The 13,130-nt window shown below is 41.0% G+C and overlaps 1 protein-coding gene across 1 annotated transcript; it reads left to right on the top strand.

Moving 5' to 3' along the window:
- The first annotated feature begins 2,460 nt into the window (after nt 1–2,460).
- LCE6A (late cornified envelope 6A) lies at nt 2,461–3,197 on the top strand. Its single transcript, XM_049615308.1, is given in 2 exon segments — nt 2,461–2,713; nt 3,181–3,197. Coding segments are annotated over 2 exon segments (270 nt in total).
- Nucleotides 3,198–13,130: the final 9,933 nt, after the last annotated feature.

Raw genomic sequence — 13,130 nt, 5'->3', positions numbered from 1 at the left:
CTGGAGAGGAAGGGGGAAAGAGCCTCCAGAAAGAGTCCTCAGCCCTTGGGTAGGGGTGGTGTGGGTTGGGTGGTTGTTAGTTAACCTCAAGGAAATGCATTTGTGGTGCATGAGGTATCAGAGTGTGGGCTTATGTGGTATGAGTCTGGGTGGGGAAAAGGAACCGCTGTATAGTAAGACAAGAGTTACTCTGCCCTCCCAGTGCTTACTGTCCATCACTCCTTTCTGAGGAACAGTTAGGACTACTTCTGAGGCCTGACAGGGAGGAGAAGAGGGAAAGGGGGAAAAGGAGAGATAGGAGGGAGAAGGAAGTTAGGGAAGAAGGGTTCTGACCTCTGAGGCCCCATAACTCAGGTGCTGTCTACCCAGGGTCCTGTTCTAATAGGCTGAGAAAGGCTTCTTACCATCTCACCTTCTGTTTCACTTATATAGACTCTTCTTTTCAGCCAAACTACATGCCAAAGCCTGCCTCCCCCTGGGAGCCTTCTAAGATGAAGCAGGTGAGCCCTGGTAGTCTTGTCCTGCAGATTTACTCCAGCAGCTGTTCCTCTGGCCTTGTCCCACTCTCCAGTCTTGTTAAGTTCTTACCTGTCATCCCACACACTGACCTTGCTCACCTTTGTACAATGTATGACTTGAAGTCTTTGAGGACAGCCCCTATAATCAGAAAATACTTTGTAATAGCTTACCTTTTCCACTTACCTGTTTCCTGAGTCCCTACTGTGTCAGGCACTGAGAACACAGAGGAAGGCAAGACACTGTCCCTACCACCAGAAATTTCAACAGGATCTTTTCACTTAGCCAGGCATGTCTGCAGCTATTCTGAGACAGAAGCCTCCAGAAGTGAAAGACTGTATTTCAATGAGAATGTTCCTACCATAAGCACAGCCACCATGTGCTGATGTCAATTTTCATAGAAGATAAGTGAAAACTTTTCACTCTGTAAAAAGCTTTTCCTTGGGGTCTCTATAATTACATAAGCAACTCCACTTTGCATTAAGAGGTAGCAGGGTTTATGAATGTTTTGTTCTCCACACTATTCACAGCTTGATCTTTAAGGTGAGATCCACCCACCGATTTCTCTGTACTATTTATGAAAGGGTGTTCCCAGAAGTCTTAGGTGGGGATACAAGAAGTTGAGATTTGGCCCACAAAACAAAAAACAAGTGGGTTTTGTTATGTTTTTCTCCTATTTTTTGTTCTCCCCACATGCAAAGTCTATTTTAATGGCACATAGATTATTCCATCCCACAAGTATTAATGAACATTTATGTCAAGGACAGAATCAGGCCCTAGGAATTTAGAATGATAAAGGCAAGATCTTGTCATCAAGTAACTGTGTAACAAAGATGATAGGACAAATATGTAGGTCACCTTGATTATGAGCAGCTAAAAAGTCTATGAGAGGTATCTCTGACATTCAGAGGAGGGAGGACTCAGATGTGGTCTGGAGGACCAGGAAAGTCTTCATGGAGGTGGTGGCCTTGAGCTGAGTGGAAGAAAGCATGGATAGAGAGTAGGGGTAGACCAGAAGTGTCTTCCTCACACTTGGGTGGCATTTAACCTAGTCCTTCCTTATCAATCCTAGAGACATCTCCACAGTCATCATGTCCCTCTCAGGTCCCCAGAGATGTCATCTAGACTTGGCCAATGTACCCAGCCCACTCAGGCCACTCTGAAGGCTATAGCCTCTGGTTGTTCACTCACATGGGATTCCTTTGACCCACATCCTGCTGCGTGCCACTGAGGAATCCAGTCCTGGGAATTGTGAAACATTCACATAAATAGTCCACCCACAGCTGTCTTCCAATAACATGTAGCCTGAAGTCTTCACTGGAGGATGTATAAAAGGCCTCCAGACTCCTTCTTGGATGATTTGTCCACGCATCCTCCTCTAGGGTGATACTACTTCTGGGTGGGGAGACACTTGGATGTCCCTCACCCAGGTGCTGCAAAAGCAGGCCTGATTTCTCCTCTCACCAGGTAAGAGAACTTTAGGGAAGGGAAGTGGTCCCTGCAAAAGACCTCAAATTATTTAACATGGGAGAAAATTACAGAAGACAGAGGGATGAAGAGGCAAAGAAGATACAAGCAGGCTTAGGACACTCAGAGCAAAGTAAGACTGAGTGAAGAAAGAGTAGAGATTTGTTTCTCCTTCACACTTGAACATGATGGACACTGGCCTGGGAAGGTGGATGGTCTGCTCAACTCAGCTGCATTTTGTTTAAGAAGAATAAGTTATTAGCTTGGTTGTTGGTGAGTGGGTCCCCTGAGGGTTCCCACCATGGCTCACTCCCCCAATTTACCCTCTCAGACCCATTTTTGTCCTTCCTGGGATGGATTTTAGAAGGTTGTAAATGCCAGCTTCATTTTGACAGTCCCAGCCCATGGAGAAAAGAATCAAGGCCCTGACCTAATCCATGCTCTTTTTCCTTCCAGCTTCCACTCACTAGCCCACTGATGTCACAGCAGAAGCAGCAATCTTGGGAGCCCCCTATTGCTCCCAAATGTACCCCTCCCCAGTGCCCAAACCCCTCCCTACCTGCCTACTCTGCTCCTTTCTATGACCCCCGTCCAGGAGTCCAGGTCAGTGATTCCAGTTCCCAGAAGCCAGGAGATCAGAGTCTGGGACACTCTCAGAGGGCTCGCTGCAAGAAACCCTGCTGCCTCAGTGGTGCCACAGTCTACCACATCAAAGAGGAGGAGTGCTAAGGTGACTGGCCCGAAGGAGAGGGACACAGGTACAGTTTCTCTCTCCCTACCCAGGTTTCTGCTTTTATTCCGCTGGGAAGCTCAGGGTCCCCCTTTCTCATTTGGACTGGGAAACACTTCCTGGCCCCTATAAGCTGCACTCCTGCTCCTGTCTTCCACCCACTCCTTCATCTCAGCAACAACTTGGAGTTGAAGCTATGGCTGCTATGAACCCCTGAGGTCCCTTGTAAGGGCTGAGGTGGAGGCTGCACCTTCTTCTTTCCTCCCAAGATGCTGACTGTTTCAAGATGCTGGTGATTCAAAGACACATGGTTTGAGATTTCTGTCTCTGTATCCTCATAGCTGTCAACCCATGTTGTTGCATAATCCTCGCACTGACATCTTCAGTGTGGTAAGCATATGTTGAGCACCTACTCTATACTGTGCTCTGTGTTCCTCAATGTAATAGGAGATTTGTTCCTGTTCTAGAAAAGCTTACAATCTAGTGCGAGAAGCAATGTACATTGTAGATTGAAATATGTATAATAATAAATATAATTTTAAGGTGATTGACATACTTCTTTTTTTCTCACTTTGTATGAACTCAAAGGAGGAAAAGAGTACAAAAAGTCAAGGACAGAAGGGAGAGACTCATTCTGATGGTGCAGATCAAAAGTGGTTTCCTGGGTCTTGGAAGAGAAATCTGAAGCAGAGCATGCTGCTTGAGGGAGAACAGGCCTCTGGGGTAGTTGTTTTCAACAGGGCTTTTAAAGACAAGCAGACTTTGGTGCTGGGTGTGGAACGAGGGGAAGAACTTTCCAGGTGGAAATGGTCCTTTCACATACAAGTGGGGTACTTGCCAATGACATGGACTTCAACTTGGCTGGACTTCCAGGTGTGAGATGATCATATGAAACAACTCATAAGCCAAGTTCAAAACCCCAGGTCCCAAAGGACTGTACCTTAGAAGACAGTCTGGGCCCATGCCTAGAGTCTGTTGCCCCAGGGTAGGGCAGACTTGAAATAAAGTAGAGGTGCCTGGGGGCCTTGAGGCTTGAGGCTCAATGTAGTTGCATATCAGTGTAAGTTCCAGGTGATAATTTTTAGCTGATTCCCATTTTCCTGGGGGAAACTGAAAATATGTTTTTAACTAAGTACCCAGCCCAATGAATTCTATTGCTTAGTCTCAGGGCAGAGTGTCAGCTTGTCTATGATTCCCAAAACACAAGATGCCAATTTTGAAACCTTAGCAATCCTCCTGACTGCTGTGACCTGATTTTGCCTCTGCTAGCATATATCTCACTATATAGGTATATAGATAGAGCATAATTGTATATAATTATAATTTTGAATGTGTAATTTTTCTCTCTAAAAAAATGATTCATACCCATATAAAGATGTATTAATGTAGATAAGCATAAGGAAGATGATTAAGACCAATCAAAAATCTTACTGCCTAAAAATAACTCCTGCTAACAATTTCAGGATCTATTTCCAAATTTTCTAAAGAAAGTCACAAAATGGGATAATTTCAGAATACTTTATAACCTGATCTTTTAATTAATAGTACAATTGTCAATATTCTTCTGTGCTAATAAATATTGATCAACACTATTATAGTCCATTATATGAATGCATCATGATTTGTGTAACGAGTTCCCTGATTCGGGGGACTTAATGTTGCTTCCATGTTTTGCCGTAAACAATAATAAAATAAACATTTTAATTGGTGATTATTCTTAGTAATTTTCCTAAGATAAATCTTTAGAGTTGGAATTTTAAAATTGTCAAAGACTATGAAGTTTTTTTTCAGACTCTCCAGAAAGATTGCATGTTAGAGGCAATTAAAATGCCTCCATTTAAGAAAATCATTTTGGGGAAAGAGACTTATTTTGTTCAAGAGCAAGAGTGGGGGTGCCTGGGTGGCTCAGTCAAGCTTCTGACTTTGGCTCAGGTCATGATCTCATGGTTCGTGAGTTTGAGTCCCGTGTCGGGCTCTGTGCTGGCAGCTTGGAGCTTGGAGCCTGGAGCCTGCTTCAGATTATGTGTCTTCACCTCTCTCTGCCCCTCCCATGCTCATGCTCTGTCTCTGTGTCTCAATAATAAATAAATGTTAATTTTTTCTTTTTAAACAGAGCAAGAATGAGTACTATGTTAAAAAATTACTATAGCTAAAGGAAAAATCCACTTTGTGGGGAAATAAAAATATACTTTCTGAGGAACTTACCAAGTATCTACCTATTGTACTGCCATGAAATCTGTACTTTAAAAAAAAAAAAAAGATTAGATGCCTTCTCTTTTTGAAGTGAAAAAGCATGCTATTTATTGTATAAAGCAGTGTCTTATGAATTTTGATATACCATTGGTTGCACTTCCATATTTGGCTGATAAGTTTTAAATATCCTTGATTTTAGATGTTCAGTTATGTTTGTGTGAGAGAATTCTGTGTGGAAAAATCTCATTTTTACCTAAGAAAAAAAGCAAAATGTCAACATTTGGTTGATTGTGTAATATCTAAGAATCTCTTTTCTTCTATTTTTATTTTTGTTCTATACAAAGGTGGACACTCACCAAACAACAATTAAAAAAAAAAGTTTTGACTGAAACAAATTTTCTTTGACAAGAATACTACTTAATATTTGGTCTCCTCAATTCCCCAGTCAGTACTTGGATTCCCCTTGGTAACTGTTCAACTTATATATTATTGCATACTACAGTGTCCAGTCTGCAAAAATTGATTTTGAAATTCCTACCTTGAAAAAAATCTACCAATTTGATCATTATTTTTATCATAAAGGTCTGCATTTGACATCTTTGCATTTTCTAAATATGTCTGTACATCAAAAATGTTAATATTGTTAATGTTTTTTTTGGTGTGGATTCAGTAAGGTTTCACTTTAATATTGTACATTTACATTTTTTTCTCTAATAAATAATTTAAAATGTAGACTTCACATTTTGTGCAAAACATCTTATATCCAAAATCTTATATTTATAGGGATATCCAAAACAGTTAAGTGGTACAACCACTTTTCTTTTGACTCTAACTACACACTTTTAATGAATGTTAAATAGTTACACATTTTCAACATTTTCTAATTAGGTAATTTTGTTTTGACAGAGTATTTGATATTTAATATGTTCTTTTGTCTAATTTTTAAAAATTGGGCTAAGTGAAAAACATGTAAATTTTTTAAGAAAGCGAGCTGTGATGTTTGAAAGAGTTCCCAGAGGGACTTTGAAAGACTCCTGGGTGAGCTATTCAACAGGGCTCTGTCCTCTTCCAACCAGTAGTCATAGCAGCCTTCCAGAAGGGACATTTTCACTTGGGAACTGAACTGAACCCAGTGGCCTCAGGTCAGGTCAGCCCTGCCTCAGAGTGCCCTGTGGTCTCCAGTTGCGATAGACGTTCTCTCACCAGCCTGGCCCCTTGGTCACCTCTAGGGAGGCTAGCCTAGCTTATGCCCTGGGTCCAGTGTGTTTTCAGCAGCTTACTTTACAACGTCTGGCAGACCATACTTTGTTACTACATACCATGTGTTCCATGATATAACACAAATAGTAATAAAAAGTCGTTGCTTTATTTTTTCCTGTAAAGCTGCCACAAATAAAATATGAAAACAAAATCATCCTAAGCCAAAAGAAGCTATGTTGTGCTGATGTGATCTCTTATTTAACGGGAAGTCAGGAAATGTTGCCTCAGCTTGGCAGGTGAAGAAACTGGGTTTGAGTTATAGTATTTAAAGTTATAGCGGTAAGCCAATAGGAGCATGAAAAATAAAACATGTCTAAATAAAAGGGAGGGTGGGATGGGATGGTGAACGTGGTCCATTGTGCTTCATTGGGGAAGTGAATAGATATGTCTAGAAGGAGACAAAGAAATAAATGCATACGCTGATTATTTAGAATGAGACATTTCTTTTCATATTACAACCTATTGGATTACCTGATTTTTAATTTGCATGTAAATGTATTACTTTATTTTAAAAACAAATGAAATCACATCCCATTTTTACACACATCTGTGTGAATCCGAGGCCAAACCTTCCTTAACAGAACAAGTACATGTTCAGACCCCAGTCAAATGAAACCCATTTCAAATCTTTGAAAACCCTGTGATCTTATGCAAGTTTCTGTGCCTTTCTAGGCCTCAGTTTTCTCATCTAAAAATTAGGTGGGGTGCTTTGGTGGCTCAGTTGGTTGAGTGTCCGACTTTGGCTCAGGTCATGATCTCATGGTTCATAGGTTCAAGCCTCAAGTCAGGCTCTGTGCTGACAGATCAGAGCCTGGAGCCTGCTTAGGATTCTGTGTCTCCCCTGCTCACACTCTCTCTGTCAAAAATAAATAAACATAAAAATAAAATTTTTAAAATTAGGTAAAATAATAGTAGCCTCATGAGGCTGTGGAGGGGATTATATATGATGTCATAGGTAACATTTTGACATATTTAGCTCAATTAGTTGTAACTTATATTTGGCATGCACTTAATTTTTTAATAGGTTTTTTATTTAGAATAGTTATAGATTTACAGGAAAGTTGCAAAGATAGTATAGAGAATTTCCCATGTTTACTGCATGTGGTTTACTCTGTGGTTCAGATCTTACATTAGTATGGTATGTTTGTTGCAATTAAAGAATTAATATTAAGATATTGTTTTTTATTTAAAAATTTTAAAAATTTTTAATGTTTATTTACTTTTGAGAGAGACAGAGAGATCATAAGTGGGGGAGGGGGGGCAGAGAGAGAGGGAGACACAGAATATGAAGTAGGCTCCAGGCTCTGAGCTGTCAGCACAGAGCCCAACTTGGGGCTTTAACCTACGAGCAGTGAGATAATGACCTGAGCCAGAGTTGGATGCTCAATCAACTGAGCCACCCGGGTGCCCCTGTATTATTATCAACTAAAGTCCATATCCATACTCTATTCAGGTTTCCTTAATTTTTACTAAATGTCATTGTTGTGTTCCTGGATTCCATTTAGGGCACCACATTACATTCAGTTGTCTTGTCTCCTTAGGGTCCTCTTGACTGTGATAGACGCTTAGACTACTTATTTTTGATGACCTTGAGAGTTTTGAGGTGTGCTAGTTATGTATTTTGTAGAATGTCTCTCAACTGGGATTTGTGTGGTGTGTTTTTCTAGTGCTTAGAATGGGATTATGGATTTGGGGGGAGGAAACTCACAGGAATAAAGCCATTCTCATCCTATTATATCAAGGGTACATGCTATCAACATGACCTCACTGTTGACACTGATTCTCGCCAACTGGCTATGGCAGTGTTTGTAGGTTTTCCATATAAAGGTCCTCTTTTTCTTTCCCTTTCCATGCTCTTCTCTTTGTAAGGAAGTCACTAAGTGTAGCCCATTGAAAGAAATAGGGAGTTACACTCTACCTCCTTGAAGGGACAGTATCTATAAGTTATTTGGAATTTTTCTGTAAGAAGATTTGTCTTGGTCATATTTCTCTCTCTCTCTCTTTCTCTCTCTATTTCCAACATCATTTATTAATATCAGTATTGACTCATGGATATTGGATAACTATTTATATTATATTTTGGGTTGTAATCCAATGCCATGCTTTCTATTTTGTTGTTCATAACCTTCCAGCTTTGGGACCTCTCTCAGTCAGCTCCTGTGTCCTTTTTTTAAAGCACATCCTTACTGTAGGGCACTATGTATCACATGGTTCAGGCTCACTTTGTATAATCTCTGACCCAGACCTAGATTCAGCTATTTTTATTATGACCCCTGATTTCTTTTATTGGGAAATTGATTGTAAACCAAGATCTGAGAGCTGGTTTATTCCTTACTACTGGGGTGTCATCCCTTCTCAGTACTCAGTACTTGGAAATATATGTGTGTATAGTAACCAGCATCTACACACATACCTATAATTATTTTAGTCATAATCCCTCTGTATCTATATTAAGCTAAACATGAGTTCATAATGATGTCTACATTAATTCAGTGTCTAAGCTAAACATGAGTTCATAATGATGTCTACATTAATTCAGTGTCCCATGGTTTATTCTAGACTTTGTAAAAGGAGATTTCAGAATGGAGCAAGCAAGCCTAGCTAGGAGGCCAAAGGAGAGAAATTTATGTGCATCATTATGGGAAAAACTAAATTTTTGCCAGCTGTGAAAAGTTAAGCTCAGCCTGAACTTAACTCCCTCCTCACTATGGCCCCTGAATTGTTTTCATTCTTCATTTGGGAAGGAGCCAATGTGATTTGACAAGTTTCAATCCCTCATTTGCATATTAATCCAACCAATCCCAGTTAACCTGGTTTGTTTGTTCATTTGTTTAATGTTTATTTATTTTTTGAGAGAGAGAGAGACAGAGTGCAAGCAGGGGAGGGGAAGAGAGAGAGGGAGTCACAGAATCCAAAGCAGGCTCCAGGCTCTGAACTGTCAGCACAGAGCCCTGTGCAGGGCTCGAACTCAAGAACTGAGAGATCATGACCTGACCTGGAGTCAGATGCCTAACTGACTGAGCCACCCAGGTACCCTGCAGTTAACCTGTTTTAAACCGCTGTTTTGCATGGAGGACCTAAATGACAGCTGTACTCATGACCCTTTTCCTTTACCACTCTCCCTGGCAGACTCTTAATTTTTCTCACAACACAAGTCAGGTTTTTACCTGAATCTGTCTCTGGAATTGCAATTCTAGTTGCCCAAATAAATACCTATTTGTTTAAATTTTCAGTGAATTCTTTCTTGGCCAACAGCTCTTTCTTGCTTATCTATAACCTCTCACTTGAACAGTGAGAAATCTAGTTCTTTCCATCTGCACACATTCACATATTTGTTCAATACCAGTATGCAGATATGAGGTCCTCTACTGTGAAAACAAAATTGTGGAATGCGGTGGAGTCAGTGCATGCTATATGAGCAATTTTTTCTTTCCTCTAGAGGCTATAAAGACTATTGATTAAAAAGGAAAAAATGAGTGAGCCAGCATCCTTGAGGCTGGGTAAGGATGGGTCAAGGGAAAGACAGGGCATCATAAGGATCAAGGGACTGAATTGAAATGGACAGTCTTTCATGAGGACCTTCACCCACCAGAGATCATCTCCTAAACAGAGGCTCTGCTTGGTTTCCTCCTTCCACCATCCTACCCTAGCAGACCCTCTTCCTACATGGTTTTGGCACAAAAGGTGAGATCAATGGACACCCATGTAGGACTGTGGGCAGGAGAAAGCCTCACTCCATACCCAGGCACATGTTAGAACCAGTTTGGATTCTTCCTATGAACCAGAGCAGGAGAGGGCATAGCATCTTTGTCATAAAACTACAAGTGGAAAATCAGAAAACAATGGGAAATAGACTGTGAGTTGAGAAAAGAGCACAAATATTCAATCTGTGACCTACACAGTTATTATACCTCAGACTAATGATTAGTTCTGAGCTTCCTGAAAGATAAAATATAGAGAGACAAATTGTCTAATATATACAGACTTCAAGGGAATTATTGCCCTCCTAACAGTGGAATCTAAAGGAATTTTTTTGCAGTGATCAGCGATATACTTAACGACATTCCTAGAACACAATCACAGATGAAAGTGACAAAGCACTATTGTTTTGTCTCCCACTGAAAAAGGCATGTTGTATTAAAATCAAATGCTGCTAATGCAATGGCAGAGAGGGTCAATGAAGAAAAAGCAGATGCCTGAAAGCAGAAGATCTCTCAGGTCTATTTAGAGTTTTGTTCACGAGGGATGGAATTGACCCATCCTTGAAATGTGGCCAACAAAATATCTCCATTCTTCATTCTGGTGTGAGATATGCTTAAGATAAAGGGGCCTAAATACATGACTTTCTGCTTCATTAACTCCCTGCTTGTGTTATCTACCACGTGACAAGTACAGGACCCCTGCCCCACCTCTCTCTCTCTCACACACACACACACACACACACACACACACACACACACATGTCTCTCTCACACACATATCTCTCTCTGTCTCACATACACACACACACATGTCTCTCTAACACACACGTGCACACGTCTCTCACATACATTTGCACACACGTCTCACACACACACACACATCTCTAACACACACACATCTGTCTCTCATGCACACACACGTCTCTCTCTCACATACATACACACACATGCCTCTCACACACACCTTTCTCTGTCTCACATAAACATGCTCACACGTCTCTCTCACACACACACGCACACACACACGTCTGTCTCACATACACACACATGCCTCTCTCTCTAACACACACATGCACACACGTCTCTCTCACACACACACTTCTCTCTCTCACATACACACACACACGTCTCTGTCTCACATACACACACCCATGCCTCTCTCTCTAACACACACATGCACACACACGTCTCTCTCTCTCACACACACACAAATACGTCTCTTTCTCACATACACACACACATCTTTCTAACACACACTCACACACGTCTCTGTCTCACACACCTCTCTCTCACACACACACACATATGTCTCTCTCTCTCTCACATGCACACAATACACACACACGTTAACTTCCATACTTCTCTCTAGTTTGCACTTGCCATCCTCCTCCCTGGAGCTTCAGCATGCCCTTCCTACGTGCGCCTATAGTTGTCTCCATTGTTCTCCTTCTGATTGAAGGTCCTAGAAATTCTACTTTTCTCTCTGATAGGTCCTTTCTGTCCTGTTTCTTTTTTTTTTCAATATATGAAGTTTATTGTCAAATTGGTTTCCATACAACACCCAGTGCTCATCCCAAAAGGTGCCCTCCTCAATACCTATCACCCACCCTCCCCTCCCTCCCACCCCCATCAACCCTCAGTTTGTTCTCAGTTTTTAACAGTCTCTTATGCTTTGGCTCTCTCCCTCTCTAACCTCTTTTTTTTTTCCTTCCCCTCCCCCATGGGTTTCTGTTAAGTTTCTCAGGATCTACATAAGAGTGAAACCATATGGTATCTGTCTTTCTCTGTATGGCTTATTTCACTTAGCATCACACTCTCCAGTTCCATCCATGTTGCTACAAAGGGCCATATTTCGTTCTTTCTCATTGCCCTGTAGTACTCCATTGTGTATATAAACCACAATTTCTTTATCCATTCATCAGTTGATGGACATTTAGGCTCTTTCCATAATTTGGCTATTGTTGAGAGTGCTGCTAAAAACATTGGGGTACACGTGCCCCTATGCATCAGTACTCCTGCATCCCTTGGGTAAATTCCTAGCAGTGCTATTGCTGGGTCATAGGGTAGGTCTATTTTTCATTTTCTGAGGAACCTCCACACTGTTTTCCAGAGTGGCTGCACCAACTTGCATTCCCACCAACAGTGCAAGAGGGTTCCCGTTTCTCCACATCCTCTCCACCATCTATAGTCTCCTGATTTGTTCTTTTTGGCCACTCTGACTGGCGTGAGGTGATATCTGAGTGTGGTTTTAATTTGTATTTCCCTGATGAGGAGCAAGGCTGAGCACCTTTTCATGTGCCTGTTGGCCATCCAGATGTCTTCTTTAGACAAGTGTCTCTTCATGTTATCTGCCCATTTCTTCACTGGGTTTTTTGTTTTTCGGGTGTGGAGTTTGGTGAGCTCTTTATAGATTTTGGATACTAGCCCTTTGTCCGATATGTCATTTGCAAATATCTTTTCCCATTCTGTTGGTTGCCTTTTAGTTTTGTTGGTTGTTTCCTTTGCTGTGCAGAAGCTTTTTATCTTCATAAGGTCCCAGTAGTTCATTTTTGCTTTTAATTCCCTTGCTTTTGGGGATGTGTAGAGTAAGAGATTGCTACGGCTGAGGTCAGAGAGGTCTTTTCCTGCTTTCTCCTCTAGGGTTTTGATGGTTTCTTGGCTCACATTCAGGTCCTTTATCCATTTTGAGTTTATTTTTGTGAATGGTGTGAGAAAGTGGTCTAGTTTCATCCTTCTGCATGTTGCTGTCCAGTTCTCCCAGCACCATTGGTTAAAGAGACTGCCTTTTTTCCATTGGATGTTCTTTCCTGCTTTGTCAAAGATTAGTTGGCCATGCATTTCTGAGTCTAGTTCTGGGGTTTCTATTCTATTCCATTGGTCTATGTGTCTGTTTTTGTGCCAATACCATGCTGTCTTGATGATCACAGCTTTGTAGTAGAGGCTAAAGTCTGGGAATGTGATGCCGCCTGCTTTGGTCTTCTTCCTCAAAATTCTTTGGCTATTCGGGGCCTTTTGTGGTTCCATATGAATTTTAGGATTGCTTGTTCTAGTTTCGAGAAGAATGCTGGTGCAATTTTGATTGGGATTGCATTGAATGTGTAGATAGCTTTGGGTAGTATTGACATTTTGACAATATTTATTCTTCCAATCCATGAGCAGGGAATGTTTTTCCATTTCTTTATATCTTCTTCAATTACCTTCAAAAGCTTTCTATAGTTTTCAGCATACAGATCTTTTACATCTTTGGTTAGATTTATTCCTAG

This window comes from Panthera uncia, assembly GCF_023721935.1.
Source record: "Panthera uncia isolate 11264 chromosome C1 unlocalized genomic scaffold, Puncia_PCG_1.0 HiC_scaffold_3, whole genome shotgun sequence".
Classification (NCBI taxonomy): Eukaryota; Metazoa; Chordata; class Mammalia; order Carnivora; family Felidae; genus Panthera; species Panthera uncia.
The sequence above is the reverse complement of the archived record's forward strand: the minus strand, read 5'-3'. Positions and strand labels throughout refer to the sequence as shown.